The 25,203-nt window shown below is 37.9% G+C and overlaps 3 protein-coding genes across 3 annotated transcripts in view; 2 read left to right on the forward strand and 1 right to left on the reverse strand.

Annotated features, from left to right (window-relative positions):
• The window catches only part of LOC306888078 (spectrin beta chain, non-erythrocytic 4-like), a gene marked incomplete at its 5' end in the record, with an annotated part of 69,495 nt that extends 64,159 nt beyond the window's left edge, over positions 1 to 5,336 (forward strand). The window contains 3 exons of the mRNA XM_079446207.1: positions 627 to 797; positions 893 to 935; positions 2,292 to 5,336. Coding sequence (XP_079302333.1) covers positions 627 to 797; positions 893 to 935; positions 2,292 to 2,525 — 448 coding nt within the window. The 3' untranslated portion in view covers positions 2,526 to 5,336. The remainder of the gene's footprint in view (positions 1 to 626; positions 798 to 892; positions 936 to 2,291) is intronic.
• A 1,408-nt stretch (positions 5,337 to 6,744) lies between these two features.
• Positions 6,745 to 15,271, forward strand: LOC306888768 (choline-phosphate cytidylyltransferase A-like). Its single transcript, XM_079447208.1, has 9 exons — positions 6,745 to 6,929; positions 8,753 to 8,856; positions 8,931 to 9,027; positions 9,094 to 9,210; positions 9,374 to 9,525; positions 10,669 to 10,747; positions 10,844 to 10,986; positions 11,389 to 11,577; positions 13,369 to 15,271. The coding sequence occupies exons 1-9, from the start codon at positions 6,896 to 6,898 to the stop codon at positions 13,564 to 13,566; spliced, it is 1,113 nt and encodes a 370-aa protein (XP_079303334.1). The 5' UTR covers positions 6,745 to 6,895; the 3' UTR covers positions 13,567 to 15,271.
• On the reverse strand, positions 14,532 to 24,229 carry LOC306888767 (matrix metalloproteinase-23-like). The gene is made up of 8 exons (XM_079447207.1): positions 23,925 to 24,229; positions 20,293 to 20,435; positions 19,909 to 20,048; positions 19,612 to 19,779; positions 18,520 to 18,684; positions 18,008 to 18,118; positions 17,709 to 17,835; positions 14,532 to 16,037 (listed from the first exon to the last, which is right to left on the reverse strand). Exons 1-8 carry the CDS (start codon positions 24,006 to 24,008, stop codon positions 15,842 to 15,844), a joined length of 1,134 nt encoding a protein of 377 aa, XP_079303333.1. The 5' UTR covers positions 24,009 to 24,229; the 3' UTR covers positions 14,532 to 15,841.
• Between the last annotated feature and the right edge of the window lie 974 nt (positions 24,230 to 25,203).

Below are 25,203 nucleotides of genomic sequence, written 5' to 3' on the forward strand. Positions count from 1 at the left end.
TGAGGAGCAGCTGTTTGGCTGTCATTTCTGATTACAAGTTTCATATCCAGCAATGGCTGTTAGCACCGCTTGCCACTTGCATGTTAATACTAAAATCAGCCTGGATGGTGGATGATACTGTGTCAGACGACCAACAGTTGCTGGGTCTCTGAAGCCATGGCTAGCAAGGTATGAAGCCTTCACCTTTCACAGCTTTATACAGCCATTTTGTATAAGACTGGATACGCCACCTTTGCAGCCACAAAACAATTCATTGCTTTGAGGAGTTTAAGGAACTCAAAAGAATGGCTGTCTGTTCTTTTGTAGCATGATTTGCATATAATCTGCCTGTCCACTGAAGCCATTTTCATACTAGCATTTGCGTTTACATTGCAGTATATGTCATTAACCAAAATCTCTCTTCTTTCTTATGCACTCTTTGCCGCTGACTGTTCTTCTCCCTCTCTACAAAGGTAAGCCATGGTCTGTCCGTGTCTTTCTAAAGGTCTAATGATTTCTGCAGTAGTTTGGTCTTGCTCAGTCTTAAAGGCTGGTCATCCCAGACTCAGTAGGTGAGTAGCTATTTGGTGCATGGTGTCATCTGGGCTCTGATGGTCAAATCTTCTGCTGTCTCTCCCACACTACAGCAGATCTTGGGTGAACTTGTACTGTGTGCTGAATAAAGGTGAGCTGGGCTTCTATAAGGATGCGAAGAACACCTCCACACCTTACAACAACGAGCCGCTTATCAACCTGAGCCGTTGTGCCTGTGATATCAACAGTGGTTACAAAAAGAAGAAGAATGTCTTCACTCTCAAGTACTTCATTAGCACTTTCATTAGCTTTTCCAAAAATATTGGTTACTTGTGTAGTGTTCTCTTTGCATAACATTAATTGTGCTTTATAATTTTAGAACTAAGGATGGAAGTGAGTTTCTGTTCCATGCTAAAGATGAGGTGAGTTGTTTTTTGTTTTTTTAATCCTAGTTGGTTTTTAAATTTTTCTTTCAGTTCTGCACTAATTTTGGGCTGACTTTAATTCCGTCGGTAGGATATTTTTAACCAGGCCTCTAGATGAAATCTTCAGACATTTTAAGAAAAGCTGACTTGCGTTGCATACTGTAGAAGCTGGTTTATTGCTGTTTTATGTTGGTTTATCAGCTTGAACTAACCTGACCAAGCCAGTCCACCAGCTAGTAGTCTAGACTACACACTTATTGGCAGAAAGCATTAATCAAATAAATTTAAATATTTAAAGGGTTAGTTCACCCAAAAATGAAAATTAGCCCATGATTTACTCACCCTCAAGGCATCCTAGGTGTAAAAAGAAGAATCTTTCAGACAAATCCAATCAGAGTCATATTACAAAATGTCCTGGCTCTTCTAAGCTTTATAATGGCAGTGGGCAGGTGTTTTTTTTCAACAGTCCAAAAGAAGTCCAATAAAGCGCATCCATCCATAATAAACAGTGCCACACAGGGCTCCGGGGGTGAATAAAGGCCTCCTGTTGCGAATCGATGCGTTTTTGTAAGAAAAATATAAATATTTAAAATGTTAGAAACGAAAAGCTTGTGCTAACTGTCGTCCAGGCGGATGACATAGGACATATGCGTAGCACATGCACCGGTGAGAATATGCTAGTTTCGCGAGAACCAACATTTGTTTACAGGAGCAAATGAAGGAAAGTTTCCTTACTTTAGCAAATGAAAGCCAGTCTCCTCTTGGCTTATATTGAAATCCTTGTTGTGTACTTCTAATTCATGACTGGTGTTTTGTTTTGCTCTCTCTTTCGCACTTCCGTGTTCATCACTTCTCACGATGTAGCATGTGCTACGCGTACGTCCTACGTCATCCGCGGGAACTGCTTCCGTGTACGACAGTTATCGACTCGCTACAGGAGGCCTTTATTAACCCCCCGGAGCTGTGTGGAGCACTTTTTATTATGGATGGATGCACTTCATTGCACTTCGTTTGCTGAACAAAAACACCCACTGCCATTATAAAGCTTGAAAGAGCCAGGACATTTTTTTAAATAACTCCAGTTGTATTCATCTGAAAGATGAAAGTCATATATACAGTACCTAGGATGCACTGAGGGTGAATAAATCATGGGCTAATTTTCGTTTTTGGGTGAACTAACCCTTTAATAAAGAAAAACACAAAGGTTGGGGAATGTGTAGAACTTTGTGAATGACAGGTGGTTAAATTCTGTACAAATCTCCAAAGCTTTCTATGGGGGTCCCTCTTGCTGATTCAGTGCAGTCCTGGTTATAGCTCATTACATTGATTCTTCAATCTCTCTTTGGTCTGCAGGACGATCTGAAAAGCTGGATCACAAGTATAAACACCAGTATAAGTGAGCAAGAAGAGATTGCCAAACAGGGGCAGACCAATCCAACTACCTCATCTACTGACGAGGGAACGCGCAGGGATGGCAGCAGGGCAGGCGGTTCGGAAAGAGGGGAAAAGTCAGACCGAGTCGATGGGGGATCTGTGCGCTCAGACAAGGGTGAAAAGCCTGAGAAAAAGACGGGCAAGAAGAAATGAGGCACATGATAGCAGTGAGACAGGACCCAGGACTTCGGAAATCCAGGAAAGTGCTCTGACGGGATCAGGAAACGAAGGCGTCACTGTGAACTCCCTTTATGTCTTGCTGTCCAGTTGAGTATGGAATCAGGCAAAATGGAGGAGCACGGAGCTCATGTGTCAGTGAGCGCCCACTAGTGGCTGCCGAGGACCATGACAATTCAGGAGCTCCATATAGGCCAAAGAGCTGATAGCATAGGCAAATGGAGGATAAACAAGAAAGATGTTATAGTAAAGTAGCTCATGAAGATTATTTTCTAATCCGTCTGTGAAAAAGATGACCCATATGTATGTGTACCCATCTCTCTCTTTGTATATTATACGTCTCAACATCAGTTCTATACAATCTCGCGCTGAAGAGAATGGAAGTATGCCAAAATCTTTCTCAAGGTTGGTCTTTTTTCTGAAGAGCATGTTTTGTCTGTTTATTTTGTAAGTTGTTTTGCTCTTTTATACTGTTAAAGTGTTGATTTTTATTCATTGGCTCTTCCACACGATTTTGATTCTCGTCTTGTCACTTTGTAGACCACATGTTTGAACGCCGTATGACATATCAGAGCATGCCTACAAGGTTTAACTTTCAACTGAAGAAATAAATGGTCTGTTTCAAATAAAGGGAAGCAGCTCACCTGCTGTGAGTGTGTATTCTCAGATTTGATTGCTAGGGTTTGTTGGTTTCGTACATGAGTTTTCCCAAGTCTCAACCATTAATCTCATATTATGCATTAAATGTCGAGCGTGAGTTCATTTGTTCTTTTAATGACAGATTACCAAATCAGTTGCGTGTATGTGTCCATGCATGTACACATCGTATTCGTCATCAAGCCATTCTGAATGCGAGATCGGGTTTACATCATTTTGTTTATACTCAAAAGTCTTCCAAGCACAGAACTGATTGTTTTGTAAAACTCCACACGTTTTTTTCCTTTTGTCACTTTCTCCCAGCATTATTTCCAAGCATTGCACTGAGGGCTGAATGGATGCAGGCGTTTGATTTAACTGGTGATGTATGTAAGATGGCAGCTGAATGCCATGTAGATGTTATGTGATAGTCTCTCCTGATTGGCTGAAACTGGGATAAATATGTCTTTGAATTGTATAGTTCCGCAGGTAATAGTATAGAAAGCCCATAGCTAGCAAAAATGCAAGGTATATTGCAAGAAAAGCGGTACATGCTTTAGAAGGTGTTGACACAAATCCTGTTCTTTTGAGATCCATACGTATACATGCACACAAATGAGATGACTACATTGTGACTACATAATGACCTGCGATTTTTCATGCAACATACAGGGTTGAAATTAAATGTCAAAGTGTGTGTGTTAAACAGAAACGTAATGGTTTCAGGTATTATATTTGTGCCTCATTGTCCTAAAGCCTGTCAACTGTAGTCCTTAACACATCGTCTTTAAATGTAAATAAAAAAAAAACCTAAATAACGTTAGAAGCAATGGTCCTCTTTCTATAAAGAGAAATGTAAACCAATCATTGAGAGGGAGGAGATGATGTTAATGTACCATTTTTTCAATCAAAAAGTCGTTTTCTCTTTGCAAGCTCATGTTTGTTCCTTTATCTGAACAGAGCATCATGCAAATGCTTTTGTAATGTCCCTGCTTTTAAATATACAATTGTCAGCTCTCATTTCTCTATACAACCTTAAAGCATTGTATATATATATATCAAAAGAGCTTTCTGTGTCTGGGTCTGAATTTCTCTTCCTTTGACGCCCTTGGTTTTGTCTCCAAGTCTACTTTTTTGGTACAAAAAATCCTATTTTTATGCAATAGAATAGCTTATACAGGCAGAGGGTATGCAGTAAAAGTATCCAATGTGGTGGCGAACAGAAATAATGTATACACTTGCAAGTAGAAAAATTTATGCAACTTTTCCTTTGCACTAAATTACTGCCCAAATGCACAGTGCTATTGTGAGCGGAGGATTGGTGCTTGAGGGTCTGGGACGAGTTGCTGTGTTTTGTGATCACCTCAGCTATTCAACTACTTATTTTAAAAAATCATGAATGCCACCAGCTTACTCTCTCATTCATACAAATGCATACACATTTAATACCTGCTGCTTCCAAGTTGATGGACATGAAACTACTGAAGTTGTGTGTAACCGGAAGCATTTATAAAATGTTATTAAATCCAAGATGGATCTGATTCATTGAATCAACAGAAAGCACAACCCAACAGTAAATACATATTGTGTTATGATTTAATACCTTGTCTACTTTCCGAGTGACTTGTGATGTCTATATTCTTAAAAGTTGTTTAATTACTTTTATATATACAGTATCACACGTTAAGCGGGTTTTATGGCAGATGAACTCTCATAGTAATATTTTTATTTTTATATGAAGTCGCTTATAGTGTCAGACCCTTAAGCACCACTGGTTTTAGCTCAGCAGCTCGATGACCTGTACAAATTGTAATTGCTTCTGTACAAACAAAAATGCTCTTTTTTCTGCTGTGAAATAAGAACATTTTATGGGTTTTAATATCAGTTTTGAATATCCGTGGGGTTATTTCTCCAAAGCTCAAAGGAAAGAAATCGAAAGGAAACTGGGCAATTCAGGTTGCATGAATAACATTGTCCCTGTAATGGTACTGCTGTGCATGATGAAACCACTCTCATTCTCACTCACAGCCGCTGTTCACGGGTGACACTAATACACATGGAAACAGTGAATGAATGAATGCTGTATGATTCAGATCCTGACTGACTCTGTACAGTTAATTCCTTGATAAAAAATACAGCTTGTGATATGTCAAATGTCTCCTTTTTCATTTGTTCTGTAATTAGCACCTTCATGTCCTTGTAAAGGCCTAACTACAAGTAGGCTACTATGTGTGTAAATTATCTTTAATTTGTTATACCAACTGTAAATGTGTTCTAGAAAAACAGAACATGCATGAAGAGTTTTGTGTTATAGCCTGTAGGTTTTTTCCCCACATATTAGCTTTGATAAAGGAGCTTGGCTAATGCACTTAGCAACAACATTGACTGCTATGGCTTATCCAGCGTGCCTCGTCTTTGTGATTTTTCTAGAAACATAAAGATTGACATTTCAAAGACTCTCAAACTTCCAACTCGATGTACATTATGATAATACAATAAAGGTAAATAATACTCCAAAAATATTTGAACCTAATATAGTTTACCGTAGCAGTAGCCTAATTTTCACACATAATCTCCTGAGTTTGATAAACAAGAATTTTAAATTATTTTAGACAATATTTCCAGCTGCATTGTTTATTTTTGCAACTTCGAGAATCAACTTTTGTTTCTCCAAATCAACACGGTACACTGTAAAAAAAAAAGAAAAGTTGAGCCAACTTCAAATTTTAAGGCAACCAGCTTCAGCAGATTTGTAAGTTTTCTCAACTTGTTGTTTTAAGTTTATACAAAAAGTTGAGAAAATATTTACAAAAATAAGAAATCTGCTGAAGCTGGTTGCCTTAAAATTTGACGTTGGCTCAATTTTTTTTTTTTTTTTTCTTTTTTTTTTTACAGTGGCTGTGTTCCTAAATGAATCAAATGCTCTGAACGATTCGTTTGACTAAATGATTCAATTTGTCTCTTATTTCGAAGACTGCGCTCTCCACAGGTCCATCCACTGTTTTCTCATTTCTGAAGGATAAAATCCTTATAAAATCGACAGAATTTGAAATGAGAAACAAACGACTCCCTCATAATACGCAAAAAAGACCGCACGTATTGCCATCTTTGAGGGAAATTTCTAACAAGTTTGCGCTTGTCCTATTATACAGTGTTGCATTATATTATATTATATTAAAGTGCCCCGATTATGGATTTTTGAAAATGACCATTCATGCAAAGTGAATGAAAACCTCCAGCAAATCTGAAAGTGCTCCGTGTATAAAGTTATTGACTCTCAAAAGAAAGAATCGACTCATTGAACTCAACATGCCTGGGAAAACCTGATTTTCGCATTGGTCTGAATGAAAATGCAAATTCAATCTTTGCCTCTAGGTGCCGCACTTCTTTAAGTCGTTTGGGAGTCGTTGAACAAATAATGATAAAAAAAAAAAAAAATGCATATTATAAGAAAATAAATTAGTTTTATGACCTTGCATGCATGTCAACCTGCTGTTGGAGACTCCCTGCAGAAGCGCTCTCTTGTAGTTCTGTTAGCGGCCGCTAGATGGGAGGATTTGAAAGCGGAAGTGAGGCGCATGAGCGGAAGTGTGCGTGTTGTTACTGAGCAGGAGAGCTGTCATATATCAGCAGCATATGGAGGATCATAAAGTTTTTAAAACAGAAATGTGTTGTTCTGTCGCTCAAAAGCCAAGCGCGGTCTTCAGCTTATGACACGGAGGAGGAAACCAGCTCTGAGTCAAGGTTAGTGCTGTTATGTTATCATATTTCACAATAACACGCCCCGTCTTCCTTCGATAAATGCTTTAAATTTAGTCGTTAATTGTTTGGTCTTCTCTGCATTGAGGAAAAAGTCCTGTGCAGTAACTCTTTAAATTGTTAGTTTGCTGTGTATCTTTGTTTTTATTTAAATGAACGACTCTTTTTTTAATATATGATATTATTTATAGCCTTCTGTCACATGCTAAATAAATGTTTACCTTATTCTGTAACATAAAAAAAATGATTAAGATAAATATTGAGTTTGAACTTGATACTGAAACACATAATAAATAAACAAAACTAAAAAGTCATGCAAATGACTACAGTGGCTTGCTCAGTTCTGGGCGGTTTAGGGTCCAGTTTAAAGTCTTCATTTCTAAAAGCTATAGTCATGGTGCACATATGGCTGGACAGTGGATTGGTCAGAGGTGTGGGAAGTCTGGACCTCTGTGAGGTTTACAGCTGAACACATTTAAGTGAACATTGAGCATCTCCACAGCGAACAATAGAGCAGTTGAGAAGCAAGAAAAGGGGGTGAAAACATTGATTGTTTTCTGCTCTTGTAAACTGTGTCACATCTTTGTGTTCCTGGTGGAGATCTGTTGACAAACTGCACTGCTGATTATTACCACAGAAATTATAACTTGTTTCTCAAGTTATACAGTTGTGCTCATAAGTTTACACACCCCTTGCAGGATGTGCAAAATGTTAATAATTGAAACAAAATAAGAGCGATCATGAAAATTTTTTGCATGTTATTTTTTATTTCATACTGTCCTGAATAAGCTATTTCACAGATGTTTACATATACTCCACAAGACAAAATAATAATCTTTTGAATCTTAATACAATGTGTAATTTCCTGGATGATCCTGGTGATCGTTGTTCATGAGTCCCTTGTTTGTCCTGAGCTGAAAAACCCTCCAGCTCCTACTCATTCTTTGGTTTTCCAGCATCTTCTGCATATTTGAACCCTTTCCAATATTGACTGTGTGATTTTCAAATCCATCTTTTTAAGACTGAGGACAATTAAGGGACTCATGCGTAACTATTACAAAAGATGAAAGCATGTACTGATGCTCAAGAAGGCTACACAATGCATTAAGAGACGGGGGTGTAAACTTTTTAAATTGGATGATCAGGGTAAATTGTACTTATTTTGTCTTCTGGGAAACATGTAAGTATTTATGTAGCTTCTGAAGTCCAGTACTAAATGAAAAAATACGATCATTAAACAAAATGAGAGAAATTGACACCTCATCCTGTTCAAAAGTTTACATCCCCTGGCTCTTAATGTATTGTGTGGCCTTCTTGAGCATCAGTATATATATATATATTAGTTCATTTTCTTAACGGAAAAAAGTTTGTCAACTTACAAATCGATTTGTTAAATCTGTGTCAGTACCTAATATAAACATTCCTTCATAAAGTAATGGAGTATTTAAGATTTATTGATTAAAATGTATCTTATATTATAAATACTTAAGTAAAAAAAGAAAGTCGTTTGAATTAATATGTACAATATTTACAACACAATTTAATTATGATTATTTATGTATATCTCATGTATTTAATAATAAATATTTTATTTAATTCACGCTGTACAGATATATATCATGGGAAAAACTTAAAAATCGCTGCAGTTTCCATGTAAGCACTATGATTTTTTTTACTGTCTGCTGAAAAGAAATTAAAAATAGCTGGGAAGATTTGAATTTGTCTGTTACACAACGCTGTTGTATGAAGATCATAGCAGCACATGAGTAGTATGGAGAAGTATAACAGTGTATTTTTTTTCTGTGCAGAGATGGAGGCGCACAGTTCTGGCCTTGGCAGGAAGAGGAAGAGAGAGGAGTTGAACGGTGAGATGGAGGCTGAGTGTTTCCAAAAACCTCCATGGAGGACTCTGGTGAGTATCGGGAAGGTTGCTGTCAGTCTGCATTTCCTCTGCACGTGATAGACTCATCTTATGCGTGTCTTTAGGGCCTGACTGAACCTGCACCGTTCGCTGATGAGCTGGTAGCTGCAAAAACCCCATACGTTCGTGTTAGCATGGAAGAAGCCCACCGTGGCACTCTAGGTGTGTGAATGCTGATTTTATCATTGTATACACATTCTCTGCATGACCTGTATGTGTTCTCATTAGAGGACCGACCAGTTCGCGTCTATGCTGATGGGATCTTTGACATGTTTCATTCCGGACACGCTCGTGCTTTGATGCAGGCCAAGTGCCTTTTCCCCAACACGCATCTCATTGTGGGTGGTGAGTTTGAACATCTTTTGCCTCGTATGTATTTTGCCTAGTGTAAAACATCAGATTTAAGCAGTAAAAAGCTTTTAATTTCAATTATGTGTCACCAAACTGATTTTTCATTGTTGGTTCATGTTAACTAATGCAGTTCAATGAAACCGTATTGGTTTTTCAGTGTGCAGCGATGATTTGACGCATAAATTTAAGGGTTTCACTGTCATGAACGAGGATGAACGTTACGACGCAGTGAGTCACTGTCGTTATGTTGATGAGGTGGTCCGCAACGCTCCATGGACACTGACGCCTGAGTTTCTGTCCGAGCACAGAGTGAGTATCCAGATCAACATCATATTTCCGTTCATGTGGCTCAAACAGTAGAGCATAGTGGTAGCAACACCAAGATCATGCGTTTGATTGCCAGTGTATGAACCGATCAAACATACACCTTGAATGCTTTGGATAAAAGCATCTGCCAAATGTGTAAATGTACATGTAAATTTCCCAGGGTTACCACTGGACTTTGTGTAGTGTATAGCCATAAACACATTTAAATTATAGGGATAGATCTCTCAAAAATGAAAATGTCATTATTTACTTGCCTTTTTGTCATTCTTAACCATGTACAGGGTTTTTATGCAGTTCCTATCAATTCAACAACAATTTATATTAATCAAAACTTCAATACAAATCATTCAAATCTTGACTTTCACAGAAAACTAATAGTTAATAGCAATAAATAATAGCATGCTAGTGTGGAATGACATGAGAGTAAATAATTACATCATTTTCATTTTTTGGATGAACTATTATTATTGGTTGCACATTTTTAAGATGTCCTTGTTCCTAAATATGAACGGAGTAATATTAATTAACAACCAGGGTAATTATAGTTCAACTAAAACCATAAAAAACAGTTTCTTGAAATAAACATTAACTGAAATAACATAAAACAAACAAATTTTTCGAACAGCGTTCAGTTGAAGTACTAAAAGATCTAAACCTAAATTGTAAATGACTAAATAACTTAAAACACTAAATTAAATTAAAACACTGTATTGACATAATTAAAAATAACTTAATAAAAGCACAACAAAATTACTAAAACTTTTAAGTAAGATAAAATATAATTCAAAATATTAACAAAAACAATAATAGCATATCAATCGCACTAAAACAACATTGTTAACTATAGAGGTGGAGTTAGTGCTCGGTTTAGTCTCTTGTTATTATGCATAATTTTCTGTTATTACTATAGTAAGTGCATGTAATGTGCATCAAGGACACTGTAAATTAAAGTGTTACCTTGTTCTTTAACATTAAAAAATAGTATAAATTTACTAGAAGTAGAGTATAAATATTGGCATTATTTCAGATTTGACTTGAATGTGGTTCTTTAACAACAGAACCGTCTCACTCGGTGGAACAGAGAAAGACTTAATCAACACTGATATGATGACAATTTGTCCCCAGATAGACTTTGTCGCCCATGACGACATCCCATACATCTCAGCAGGAAGTGATGACGTTTACAAACACATAAAGGAGGCAGGTAGGTATTAGCAACTTACATATACAGTTATATAGCAGTCAGTAAATTAATTTTTATTATAATATATTATGCGCTCTTCAAATTCTCTTTTTTAAGGTATGTTTGCGCCGACTCAGAGGACAGAGGGCATCTCCACGTCCGACATAATCACACGAATCGTACGTGACTATGATGTTTACGTCCGCCGCAACCTGCAAAGAGGCTACACTGCCAAAGAACTGAACGTCAGCTTCATCAACGTGAGTGTGATTAAACACCTTCCATCTCTTAAAGGGACAGTTCGCCCCAAAAATGAAAATTCTGTCATTTACTCACCCTCAGGTTATTCCAAACCTGTATGAGTTTCTTTTTTCTGTTGAACACAAAAGAAGGTATTTTGAAGAATATGGGGAACCATATGAAAAAAAACATACTATGGTAGTCAATGGGGGGGCCACCAACTTTATTCAAAATATGTTCTTTTGTGTTCAACAGAGGAAATAAACTTATTCAGGGTTGAAACAACTTGAGTGTGAGTAAATGATGACAGGGTTTTCATTTTTGAGTGAAATGTCCCTTTAATAAAAACCATTCAAAGACAATCCCCTCATTTAAGTACTGTATTGATGTACATGCCAGCTCTGCTGCCCTCTTTCTCCCAGGAGAAGAAGTACCACCTGCAGGAGCACGTATATAAGGTGAAGCAGAAGGTCCGAGATGTGGAGGAAAAGAGTAAAGAGTTTGTGCAGAAGGTGGAGGAGAAGGGCATCGACCTCATTCAGAAATGGGAGGAGAAATCACGCGAGTTCATCGGGAACTTCCTGCAGATGTTCGGGCCGGATGGAGCGTTGGTGAGTCTGGATGCAGCTCTTCCACACATCTTAAGCATTGATGTTTTAATGAGTAAATGAATAGGTAATGAAAAATTCAAGTTTACTCTCCTCATAAGATTTCTTTTTCTGTGGAAGACAATAGAGGTTTTGCAGAATGTCCTAGCTGCTCTTTCTCCTGTAATAAAACTGTTTGGTGATGTACTATTTACTGCTCCAAACAAGACAAAAAGCACCATAAAAATGGTCCATGCACTGTATTAAGCCTTAAAACTTCTGAAGTCACAAGAAATTTGAGTTATCACAATAACTAATTCTATTTGGCATTGCTGACATCAAATCTGGTGCAGCATGCATATTAGAATGATTTCTGAAGGATCATGTGACTCAAGACTGGAGTAATGATGCTGAAAATTCAGCTTTGCATCACAGAAAAAATTTAAAATAAAACTGGTAGAGTATGAAAATAAAGTTCAAGCACTACTAGGGTGGAGGGAAAGATTTTCAGTGAATAGGAGTAATTTTTTTTTTATATGATGTACAGTGGCATGCGAAAGTTTGGGAACCCCTTGCAGAATCTGTGAAAATGTGGATAATTTTACCAAAATAAGAGAGATCATACAAAATGCATGTTATTTTTTATTTAGTACTGTCCTGAGTAAGGTATTTTCCATAAAATGTTTACATATAGTCCACAAGACAAAAAAATTGCTGAAATTATTAAAATAACCTCATTCAAAAGTTTGGGAACCCTTGGTTCTTAATACTGTGTGTGGTTACCTGGATGATCTACGACTGTTTTTTTGTTTTGTGATGGTTGTTCATGAGTCCCTTGTTTGTTCTGAACAGTTCAACTGAGTACTGTTCTTCAGAAAAATCCTCCAGGTCCTGCAGAATCTTCAGTTTTCCAGCATCTTTTGCATATTTGAACCCTTTCCAGCAGTGACTGTATGATTTTGAGATCCACCTTTTCACGCTGAGGATGATTGAGGGACTCAAACACAACAATTAAAAAAAGGTTCAAACATTCACTGATGCTCCAGAAGGAAACACGATGCATTAAGAGCCGGGGGGTGAAAACTTTTGAACAGGATGAAGATGTCCAAATTTTTCTTATTTTGTTGAAATATCATATTTTTCCATTTAGTACTGCCCTTCTGATGCGACAGAAGATACTTGCATGTTTCCTGGAAGACAAATGAAGTACAATTTACCTTGATCTTCAAATTCAAAAAGTTTTCACCCCCGGCTCTTAATGCATCGTGTTTCCTTCAGGAGCATCAGTGAATGTTTGAACCTTTTTTTAATTGTTGTGTTTGAGTCCCTCAATCATCCTCAGCGTGAAAAGGTGGATCTCAAAATCATACAGTCACTGCTGGAAAGGGTTCAAATATGCAAAAGATGCTGGAAAACTGAAGATTCTGCAGGACCTGGAGGATTTTTCTGAAGAACAGTACTCAGTTGAACTGTTCAGAACAAACAAGGGACTCATGAACAACCATCACAAAACAAAAAAACAGTCGTAGATCATCCAGGTAACCACACACAGTATTAAGAACCAAGGGTTCCCAAACTTTTGAATGTGGTTATTTTAATAATTTAAGCTATTTTTTTGTCTTGTGGACTATATGTTAACATATTTTTATGGAAAATATCTTACTCAGGACAGTACTAAATAAAAAATAACATGCATTTTGTATGATCTCTCTTATTTTGGTAAAATTATCCACATTTTCACAGATTCTGCAAGGGGTTCCCAAACTTTCGATCCCCACTGTAATTCACTAATAGGATGCATTGTGTGTCTAACAGAAGCACATGTTGAAAGAGGGAAAAGGACGGATGTTACAGGCCATCAGTCCCAGACAGAGTCCCAGCAGCAGTCCCGTCCGCGAGGAGCTCTCGTCGTCCCCCACCTTCCGTCTTCCCTTCTTCACCTCCTCGCCATTCTTTTCTCCTCCTCCTCATCACAGTGGTTCACACTACACAGGCAAAGATGAGGACGACTAGGACCCATCCATTCTAGAAATCACTCTCACAAGCAGCTCTTCGTGTTTTATACACTTTCTTTAAGCCATTTTGAGTAGCCAAGATATAAATGAAGGATGGACTAGCTCAAGATTTATTTGAATATGAAAAATGTATTGAAATGCACAATAGTGACCAAATTATTCCACCCGTACTTTCTAAATGTTTTGATCCCACGTCTCCCTCTCGCTTCAGAGAGATTTGCCACACACCACTAAACCAAAAGGCTCATATTGTTGGCCTATTCCTTGGATCGTATTCGGCCTGGAACAACAGAGCCTCTGCTTGCACGTAATCTCATTCTCGGTTGTGCATAAAACTCACCCTCACCTGCCTTCATTGTCCAGATCTTTACATACTTGAACAGGGGCCAAATCTGAGACTAATTCCAGGATGGGGGAGGAATCCAGGCACGGAAATCTTTGTATACTTCAGGAATGTTTCTTCTCATTTTACGCTGGTTACCGTATTGAAGTTTGTTTTTACTTTCAGTCATTCTTTTTGAATATTCACGTGTCTTTCTGACCTTTTTATTTTTCTGCTAAAGTTCATTAGGTGTTTTTCCTCATATGAACTCTCTCTCAGACTCTGATGTGAAGTAATAATTTCGGGGCTTGGCAGTGACTAATCTGTGGCATGGGTCCCAGTCTTTTTGGAAAGGCTTTGCTTGCTGAATGTTTACATTACCCAAGCCCACAGGGGGACAGTGTTAACACGAAAGAGTACCAGGACCTGTTTGTTTACACGTTTACATAGGACAGAAGGAGATGACTGTAGGATTATGTGTTTGCCAGCAGACCAAAAGACAACTTTGGCATCCTTGTGATCAGAAACATTAAGATTTGATTGGTTTCAGATGATCTTTGGGAATCAAAAGGACAGTGTGAATAATGCCAGTGAATCACTAAACCATCTTGAAAGAAAAACACATTTTCTTGTATTGTCTTGTAGCTTGTTACTTATATTGTGTGTTTTTTGATCCTCATGAATAATACAGCACCAATAATGTCCAATAACGTATGATTTTAGAAAAAGATGATTTAAAAAAACTATCATTAACCTATCACTTATGATTTTTTTTTTTTTATATAAGCTCATATTCTCCTATCTGAGAGTCACCTGCCTCTAAGTGGTTCTCATCTTGGGGACTTGAGTCCATTCATGGCCTTCAGTAAACTTCAACAAGGGCCGCAAAACCCACTTAATTTTGTTTAAACTCAGTGAAACTAAAATAATTTTACAGTTAACAAGATAAAGGCCCATTCACACCAAAAGTGATAACTATATTAGTATCCACTGCGACAGGGGTTCTAACGTTCTGTTTATAGCGCGTCTACCACTTTAAGTGTTTAAGCTGTGAGTGACTGGATTCTGATTGGCTGTCAATGATTTATAAAAATTCTGTTCTGAAATTTTTTCCAATGACATTGTTCCTGTGTACAAAGTTATAAATTGTCATATCCAACTTCATCCACATACATGCTCACATTAAAATATCAAGAGTATATATCGCTATATAGCAAATCTCAACTGCTTGATATTTTTATTTCATTGTAAAATGTCACTATATTATCACCCAGCTGTATTCTGCTAAATGCAACTATAACGCCTGAATATAAGATATCATAAACATCACAATTTTTCTGTAAAGCTGCTTTAAAACGATCTGTTTTTTAAAAAACGCTAATCAAACTTGCTTGAAATTTTACTTCAGTTATTATTGTTATAGTTGTGGTGTGGACTGATTATTAACACTTTATAGTTATTGTTATAGTCCATGGTGTGAACGGCCCAAACACTAAAATCAAGGCTACTGAAAAACTGGGGACTTCACATGCACCGCTGAGTATGAAACTGTACCTTTGCAAACAAATTTGAAGATTTATTTTTTTTTCCCCCTCCTCAATTCATCTAAATTGTTTGCAATGGCAAATTCCTTTTTTTTTTAACCTTCAGAGATTTTTCAAGCATCTTTGAAACTAAATATTTTGCCTCAGAAGTGGCGTTTACCTTATAATGAAAAAGCACCTTTGTCATCACTGCAGTAGAAGTACAAAAGAATATCTAATTGGTGGTCCTTCTAAATATTGTTTTGGATCTCAGCGTTATGAAGGTTGGAAACCCCTGCTTGTTCAGGTTATCCATCATGACTCTGAGCAGCAAGCAGAGCTGTGTGCGCTGCAGCAGAGGAGAGCCGGGCTGAGTGCTCTGGAGCCCTGGAGGTAGAGCATGTGATCGGTACATCAGCATCGCTCCATCAGCTGTTGTTGGACGACTGCTCTGGCTTCAGCCGGATGGCCCACGAGTTGGCAGAGACGACGTTACCACGCCGATAGATGCGGCAGGTGTACGTGCCTTCGTTGAATTCATTGGCCACGAGCCGCAGATCCCGATCTTTAATTACAATATAGCCAGGAATGGATGTCAGCAACTGCTCACCGTCCTTATACCAGCTGATGAAAGATGAAACAAAGCAGCTGAGATACACGACAGAAACTAAGCTTAAAAAAATGATGCATTCCATAATTGTTACATTAAAAAGATGAATGCATCAACATAAGATCTCGAATGCATATGAACGATGCCTATTGGAAGCTCATAAATGGACATGAAAAAAATAAAATTTGAATACTTCACTAACATTATAAGAGGGGGAAAAAAATTTTTCAACTAAAAAAAATAAAAATAATATATGACCTTTAACAATTTAGTCTCTTGGGGCCTCATTTATAAAGCGTGCGTACACTCAGATTTGATCTTAGAATGATCGCAAGAGTGGAGTGGCATGATCAATCTTTTTACACCCCTTCAAGAATCTAGCTGCTGAATTTTGAATTACTTGTAACCGCGAGATTTGAGACTTTGATATACCAAAGTAGAGGGAGTTGCAATAATCCAGCCGAGACGTAATAAAGGCATGGATAGCAACCTCTAGAGAGCTTTTTGAGAGAAATGACTTGATTTTAGAAAGTGAACGAAGATGGATAAAACTAGAACCTACTACAGCAATAATTTATCACATTTTTATCAATTATCAAACACCACACCCAGATTTCGAACATGGGGAGAGATAAAGGAATTTAAGCTCCCGAGGTTGAGTTGAATACTTGCCCCATGGTCAGATGGACTGAAAACAATAACTTCGGTTTTATCTGGGTTCAAGAACAGAAAGTTTTAGAAAGCCATGATTTGACATCAGCAAGACAAGCAGTAAGAGTATCAGTAAGAGTAATTAGTTTTCTTAGTCAAAGGCAAGTAAATTTGTAGATCATCAGCGTAACAGTGAAAAGAGATGCTGTGTTTTCTGAAAATAGAGCCCAGAGGAAGAAGATAAAGAGAGAAGAGTGTGGGAGATAAGACAGAACCCTGAGGAACTCAACAGCATTTTATAAATGAGGCCCCTGATCTTTATGTTAAGATTTTACCAAGTGAAGCCTGATATAAGAAAACATTTGTTCAAATATAAATTTGTTGAAATGGAACAGTTTATCGAACCTTTAGACAAAATATTATATATAAGAATATGCATGTATTTTTCTTAAGTATCTTATTTGATATATCAGGCTTTAATGGCTCATATAGCATGGAACTCATACTCAAGGAGAAAAAAATCTTTATTCAGAGGCCAAAACTATGCCATTTGGTTGATGCCGATATTTATATGGTCAAAAAGAAAGATTAATTTCTGATCGCTTGTAATGTAAATCTAATGCAATACAATAATGATTAACAAATCAACAAATAAATGTTCCTCAAAAGAGACTGAAGATCATATTTGATACTCAGATTTTAGCATTTAACTTTTTTTTAATGATGTATGGATAAACAAGTAAATCTAAGTTACTTCAGTCTAGTAAGTGTTCATCTTGAAATATTACTAGTAATAGAAAAGTTATTCTTATGTTTGCTTCATAAAAATCATTAAAGATTTTACACCAAAAAGACACGTGAACCACAGCCTGAAGGTGGACATTTTTGCAATTTTAAACTATCAATCAGATGACAAAAAGTATGTAGTAGATTGCATTCAACACTTTTTTTATCACGTTTTGATCATGTTGGCAAATTAAAGTGTGCGTATCACATATAATACATCAGGTTTGATAGGGTTAAGGCTGCTCTACCTGACTTTTGGAGGCACTCTGGTATTTTTTGTCCCACAGCGGAAGCCCACAACTTTTCCACGAGGCACAATTTTGATCTTCACATTTTCAGGAGGAGGTGTCGGAGTAGACTCTGCATCCAGAGGCTCTGAGGAGCAAACCAGCATGTTAAAGAGTCAGCTGTGGTAGTAATGTATTTAAAGTAATGGACGGTGTCCGTCCGCATGCACCACGAAGAATACTGTGTGGAAGTGAAAGGCTTCTGGACGGGAAGCCAGCGCTGCAGGAGATGTTGGAGGAGGATGTTTTCAGTGTCTCACCGTAGCACAGGTCGCAGCGCTGCGGGCAGTTTTTCTTCATGAAGCTCCGCCTCCTCTCACAGAAACCCAAGCGGGCCCAAGGATCACACACACGCTTCTTGTCCATGCATCCTGAAGCAAACGCACACACAGATAATAGAAACAAGCATAAGCTTTAAAACTCTGGAGAGATGTTCAAAATCACTTATTTTTGCACTTATTTTTAAGGTTCATACAATATCTATTTTCTAAATGCATGTTATAGAGCTTACTGTTAACAATTCATCCATGCATGTTTCATAAAATGTATAATCAAACTGTAATAACTGGATGAAAATGACAGACTTCTGCAGGCCTTCTCCAATCATTTTGGTCACTGAAACTCCGCCTCCACTTTTAAATGCCACGCCCACACCTCAACATCCAATTAAGAACTTATTCATAGAACCAAGTCCTGCCCTACAGTTTATGTATGTCACAATATGAAAGAAAAGTTTAAATTTATTCTATGTGACTTTACACATTTTGCTTACCGTAAAGGCGCTGGATGCCCCAGATATCATCTTGAGCGATGTTCCTCTGACCCGTGTACGTTGCATTGGGGTGCATCAATGCATTAGGGTCCCGTGAATGCCAGAGGCCTAAAGCATGACCGATTTCATGAGCAGCTACCTGAACCAAGTCATTCAGCCACACACCTGTGCAGAGACAACACGCCATCCAATCAAATAAGAATACATGGAGTGTGAATATATCTCCTTACAGTATCTTCCTTCTATGTGATTGTTGAGTTCAAACATTTAAAATTCAAAGTAAACTAGTGATGAACACTTTAAAACACTGCTTCATGAACAATAAAGCTAATTCTGATTCTGATTCTGATCAGGTCCAATGTTAATAAACACTGGAGGTGTAATTTCAGTGTGCAGATATCAATGTTTTCCATTTATTGTTGTTTTGTTCTCCTACACCTGAGCCCAATTCAGGTTATGGATGTGCTGTGCATACCTTTTTTTTTTTACTGATCTCAGGTCAGTTTTATAATGTAGGTTTATTTTTGTAATTAAATTTGAGTACTTATATCATTCAAAAAAAAAAATAATGATATTTAATTTCAGTAATGCTTTATTTTAAAGACCAATTCTCAATATTAACTATGCATATTACTAGCCTATTGGCTGTTTATTAGTACTCATAAAGCATATTAATACCTTATTCTGCATGACCATACTTTAGATCCCATTATCCTAACCCATACCTAAACGTAACAACTACCTTACAAACAATTAATAAGCAGCAAATTAGGTGTTTATTGAGGCAAAAGTCATAGTTGATAGTTAACAGAGAGAATTGGACCTTAAAATAAAGTGTAACCTTAATTGTGTTTAAATGGCTTGCCAAGCCCAAACAAAACAAGCACTAGATTAATGCAAGAACACACATTTTACAGAACCTTCATATTTAATGGTTTCATTTATTTGTAGATTACATTTAAAATATTTGACCATGTTTTGACCAGCCTAAATTAAAATCTGGTTAAAGCACCACCAGTCTGTTAAAAATGTTATATTTGTATTCTGACAAGCACATCCACCCATTTTAATAAAAATGCATTAAATCAGTACCTTGTTTCCAGCTGAAGCGGGATTTGCCCAGAATCCAGAATTCATGGTTGTCAAAGTGAATCTCTCCACGTGGGGGAAGGAAGGCGTGGGCCAGCTCACCGTTCAGCCCGTCAAAACACGGGTGCAATGGAGACCACCAACAATCTGTGTGATTGTACGTGTAGAAGCCTGACTCAGACAAAGGAGGTGTTAGTGTTTAATGCAAAGAAAAAAGCAGATTAAAAAACTGCATACTCTGTCAGCCTGCCAAAGTGCACATGCCTGATGCTTTGGCTCTTTTCCTGCACATTTATTTACCTATAGTGATGTCAGCACTTTTGTTGGGGTTGGTGATTTCAGTGAAAGTCAGAGGAGAAACATCACTCCATTTCGTGAAGGCGATGCTGATAGCTTTGCGGGTATCATTTTTATTCAGTGTGTTGGGGAACTTTGTGATCCTTGAAGAGGGAGAAACGTAAATTACTTCCAGCCAAAACTGAATGATATGCTCTGTGTGTGCTATCAATCTGAATGCACAAAAGGCCAGCACTTCCAAAATCAGTCTGCTCTTCCTAAAATATCCCCCATCATCTGAACCCCAGATCATCTCATGCATCTACCCGGTCACACTTTAGGCATTTAACAATCATGCACAGCAATAGAAAGTCAACATTTTTTTTATACATCCTGTGTCTCTCTCACTTGTAGGTGACGTTGAAATGCTCCCACTTGTATCCCAGTGGGTTGATGGCATAACGCTTGGATCGGGCCGGACCTCTGAGAGATCTCACTTCCACGGGTGCTGCCGTCTGCACACACGGTTTATTCAAATGAATACTAGCCACCTAAGAGGAAGACAAGAGAAGGTATGCTGAAAGAGTGGCAGATATTATGATGTTGAATGTAATATCATCATATATCGTTTGTGTAACACAAATGATTCGGGAGATCTACCTTCCTGCAGATCTGAAACGTATAACCTGCTCAAATGATTGCAAAGACCTTGATTACACAGTTCAGGTGTGTTTGAGTTCATGCAGGAAGCTAGATCTCCATGTGCCGAGCAACCATGATATCTATAAAGTTCCATAATGATTACCAGGAAACTGACATACCTATGTCAAGATAAAATTAATAAGAAATGTCTCACAAATCAAGTAAGCAGAATTTTAACATTGGTAATGTGAACTCTGATTCACTTTTGACCATCTCAAACCATGCTGGAGAACATGATTATCAAGTTTTATACAGAACTGTGGAGTTCATGCAGCTCCAATCCTGCTGCCATTAAAGCAAAAGAGGGAAAGTACAAATGCTAAGACATTCTGAAATTCATCATTTTCCAACTCAAGCTTATTCTAGTGAAAAACAAGTGCACTTAATTGTACTAAATTTGCTCAAATCTTACAAATGTTTTCAATAAACTGTACTGAATAACGAAATAAAAGGCCACTTTCATGATTGTTTCTTAACCTAATCTGTAGGCTAATTAAAAACTCATTTAAATGCATGACATACAAGTTTAAAAAGAAATGGCATTAATGTATTTTAGTATTTAGTTTACCATAAGTATTTGTAAGTACATTAAGCAGTACATTTTAACCATATTTCAAAGACAATTTAAGTAATTATGAAATTACATACAGTAAGATGTCCCTAAGTCCTATTTAAGTGGGTCAAACAACATTCCTACTAATTCAACTAATTGCACTTAACATAAATTTAAACTATAAATACCTACTCTCATTTAATTGCAATTAACATGTAATTAAGCTTCCAAAACATTACATTAAGTTCACAATTTTATCCTTTTTTTTTCCGTACTAGGTACTCTTTTTTTAAAGTAATCTATTTTTATTTGAATTAGGCTACATCACAAAAAAAGCAAAACAGAAGTGGTATCAGATTTGTCAACTTTTAGAGGAGCAAATAATCTAAACTAGATCAGTAGAGTTAATGACAGATTCTGTCTCGTATTAAAATTCCACACACAGTCATGGCCAAAAATATCGGCACCCTTGCAATTCTCTCAGAAAATTGTTCCAATTGCAAATGTTTTGGTATTCACGTGCTTATTGTTTTTGTTTGCACTGCAACAACACAAAAAAAAAACAGAGAAGAAAAGTCAAACTTGATCAAATTTCACACAGAACTCAAAAATGGACTGGACAAAATTATTGGCACCTTGTCGAAATTGTAAGAAATAATTGCTTTTCAAGCATGTGATGCTCCTGTAATTTGTATTTAGACACATCTGTGGCAAGTAACAGGTGTGGGCAATATAATAATCACACTTGCAACCAGTTAAAATGGAGAAAAGGAGTTTGTCTTACACTGAGCATGGAGAAAAGAAAGAAGTGTAAAGAGTTGTCTGTGGATTTGAGAGAATATTTTTTTGGAAAAACATGGACAATTTCAAGGCTACAAGTCCATCTCCAGAGATCTTAATGTTCCTGTGTCCACTGTGCGCAATATCATCAAGAGTTTACAGCCCATGGCACTGTAGCCAACCGACGTGGACGGAAGAACAAAATTAATGAAACATTTCAACGAAGGATTGTTCGAATGGTGGATAAAGAACCCCGATTAACTTCCAAACAAATTCAAGCTGATCTGCAGACACAGGGTACATATCAGCTCGCACTAAGGCATAAAAAAAGCAAGACTAGAGTTTGCCAAAACTTATGACAAAACCACAATCCTTCTGGGAGAACGTACTGTGGACAGATGAGACAAAAGTAGAGTTTTTTGGTAAAGGACATCATGGCACTCTTTACCGAAAAAGAAATGAGGCCTTCAAAGAAAAGAACACAGTCCTTACAGTCAAACATGGTGGAGGTTCAAAGATGTTTTGGGGTTGCTTTGCTGCTTCTGGCACTGGATGCCTTGACTGTGTGAACGGTATCTTGAAATCTGATGATTACCAAAAGAATTTTGGGGCGCAACGTAGTGGCCAGTGTCAGAAATCTGCGTCTCCACCAGAGATCATGGGTCTTCTGAGTTCTGAATTGGCCAGCAATGAGTCCAGATCCCATAGAACACCTGTGGAGAGATCTCAAAACAGCAGTTGGGAGAAGGCATCCTTCAAATCTGAATGACCTGGAGCAGTTTGCAAAACAAGAGTGGTCCAAAATTCCAGTAGAGAGGTGTAAGAGACTCATTCATGGTTACAGGAAGCATTTCAGTTTCAGTTGTTTTTTCCAAAGGGTGCCAATAATTTTGTCCAGTGCATTTTTTTGGGTTCTGTGTGGAATTGTATCAGATTTGACTTTTCTTCTCTTTTTTGTGTTGCTCCAATGCAAAAACAAAAACAAAAAAACATGCCAAAACATTTGCAACTGCAACAAATTTCGGAGAGAACGGTTGCATTTTCTGACAGAATTGCAAGGGTGCCGATATATATATATATATTTGGCCATGACTGTATATGACCCTGGACCACAACACCAGTCATAAGTAGCACAGGTATATTTGTAGCAATAGCCAACAATACATTGTATGGGTCAAAATTATAGTTTTTTCCTTTTTTGCCAAAAATGCACCCTCAGATTCCAGATTTTCAAATAGTTGTATCTCGGCCAAATATTCTCCTATCCGAACAAAACATACATCAATGGAAAACTTACTTATTCAGCTTTTAGATGATACCATCTCAATTTAAAATTTTTTGAATGACTGGTTTTGTGGTCCAGGGTCACATATATGAGTTGTGCTGCTGTGTTGTGCTTCAGTAGCTGCAGTCAGTAACTCATGCAGCCGAAGCTCTGGAAGATCTGTCACCCATATGTGAATGCACCCGCCCAGAGACCCATGACCTTCAACACTCTTACTCTCTCTCTTCCTCCTCCTTTTGATCTTTGCAAAGATTTTACAACTCTTTCCAGAAAAAAAAGCACGTGAATCGCCAGTGAATGTCTCATTCTCACAAATAAGTGAAGTTTTCGGTCAGTTTTTTTTTCGAAGATAAAGATTACTGGAGTAGGTTTTTACTAGAGACTACTATTAAGTCTTTGCATTTCAAAGTTTCCCATTTAATGCAATGCAATTAAAAAAAAATTGTAAACCCTACACCAATTTTATTTTATTTTTCAACGTAAATATTTGCTTGAAGATACCACCTTTTAGCGGTGTAAAAGTAAATACATTCTAGTAGGCTATGCTTAAAAATGCATGTATGAAAATAATAAAATAATTAGTTTAAAACAGTTTAATTGACGCACAGGCAGGTCAGATGTTAGTGCTAAACTTATACTGAAGGGTCCTGAAAACGTGTGCATGTGATTTCAGTTCTTTTACGAGAACAGTATGAAGTTGAGATGATAGCGAGCGCTTACCGTGGGTTTTCTCCACGCAGGCACGGCCACGGCATTCTCCAGCACCATCAGCAGCAGCAGCGCGCAGGAACAAACCCAGCGCATCTTTAAATCACACAAAGATTACCTTCCACTTCGTGCTTCATCCATATATTCTTGAGTAAGAAAGTCCACAGAACTAACCGCATCCAGACGCGCGCTGGAGACAGATGTGTCCGCGCCTCAGGGCAGACAGATTCCTGCGAATGTTTCTGCTGAATGTGTTTAACACTCGCAGTAGAGTTTATTTAGTGCACTTCTGCTTCTTGCCCTGAACTTTCGCTCTCTCTGGGGCGCAGGAAGGATCCCACAGGAGTATAAAGCGCCGCCCTGCTCCAATCTAATGTCCTCCTCCTCCTCCTCATCTCCTCCCTTTACTCTCCATGCATGTGCAGCCTCTGTTTATCAACTCAGAGCAGCAGAATAATCCAAAATCCTGTGAGTATTTATTTTCCTTATCGCGTTATCTTGTGTTTTAACGACGCATGCAAAAACATAAAAGCAAATTTTAAGATAAAAACACATTTTTTTCCTCACATTGACCTGAAATATAGGTAATTATAAAAATTAAAGCTGCCAAATTCTGGAACACCGATATTCAGGTCATGTCACCTGAGTGACGTCACAATCTCAAGCAGTAGCCCCTCACTGCAGAACAAAGATCCAGGGGGCGGGGTTGGATCCACATCTAGGGGGTGGGGATTGGTAGGTTTAGGGGTGGGGATGGGTGGGTTTAGGGATCAGGGGGTGGAGACGGGTAGGTTTAGGGATCAGGGGGTGGAGATTGGTAGGTTTAGGGATGAGGGGGTGGAGACGGGTAGGTTTAGGTCTATGTAAGGTGGGAGGAGTTGGATCTAGATCCAACCACGCCCACTGGATCTTGTGTTCTGCAGTGAGGACCATCTTCGTTGAAGGGAGATGAAGAGAGGACCATCTCCGTTGAAGGGAGATTCCCTCACTGTAGAACACAAGATCCAGGGGGCGTGGTTGGATCTAGATCCAACTCCTCCCACCTTACATGGACCTCTCCACCCCCTGATCCCTAAACCTACCAATCTCCACCCCTAGATGTGGATCCTACCCCGCCCCCTGGATCTTTGTTCTGCAGTGAGGGGCTACTGTTTCAACGTTTTTTTGGGGGGGGGGTGCATGTCGGCGGAAACATATAGGACCAAAATTTATCTATTCAAAAATCTAAAATAAATGTGAAATAAAATAATTTTAGCAGGTAATTTGTTTGATGAGATTCAACTGTAGGGAA

This window comes from Barbus barbus, assembly GCF_936440315.1.
Source record: "Barbus barbus genome assembly, chromosome: 22".
Classification (NCBI taxonomy): Eukaryota; Metazoa; Chordata; class Actinopteri; order Cypriniformes; family Cyprinidae; genus Barbus; species Barbus barbus.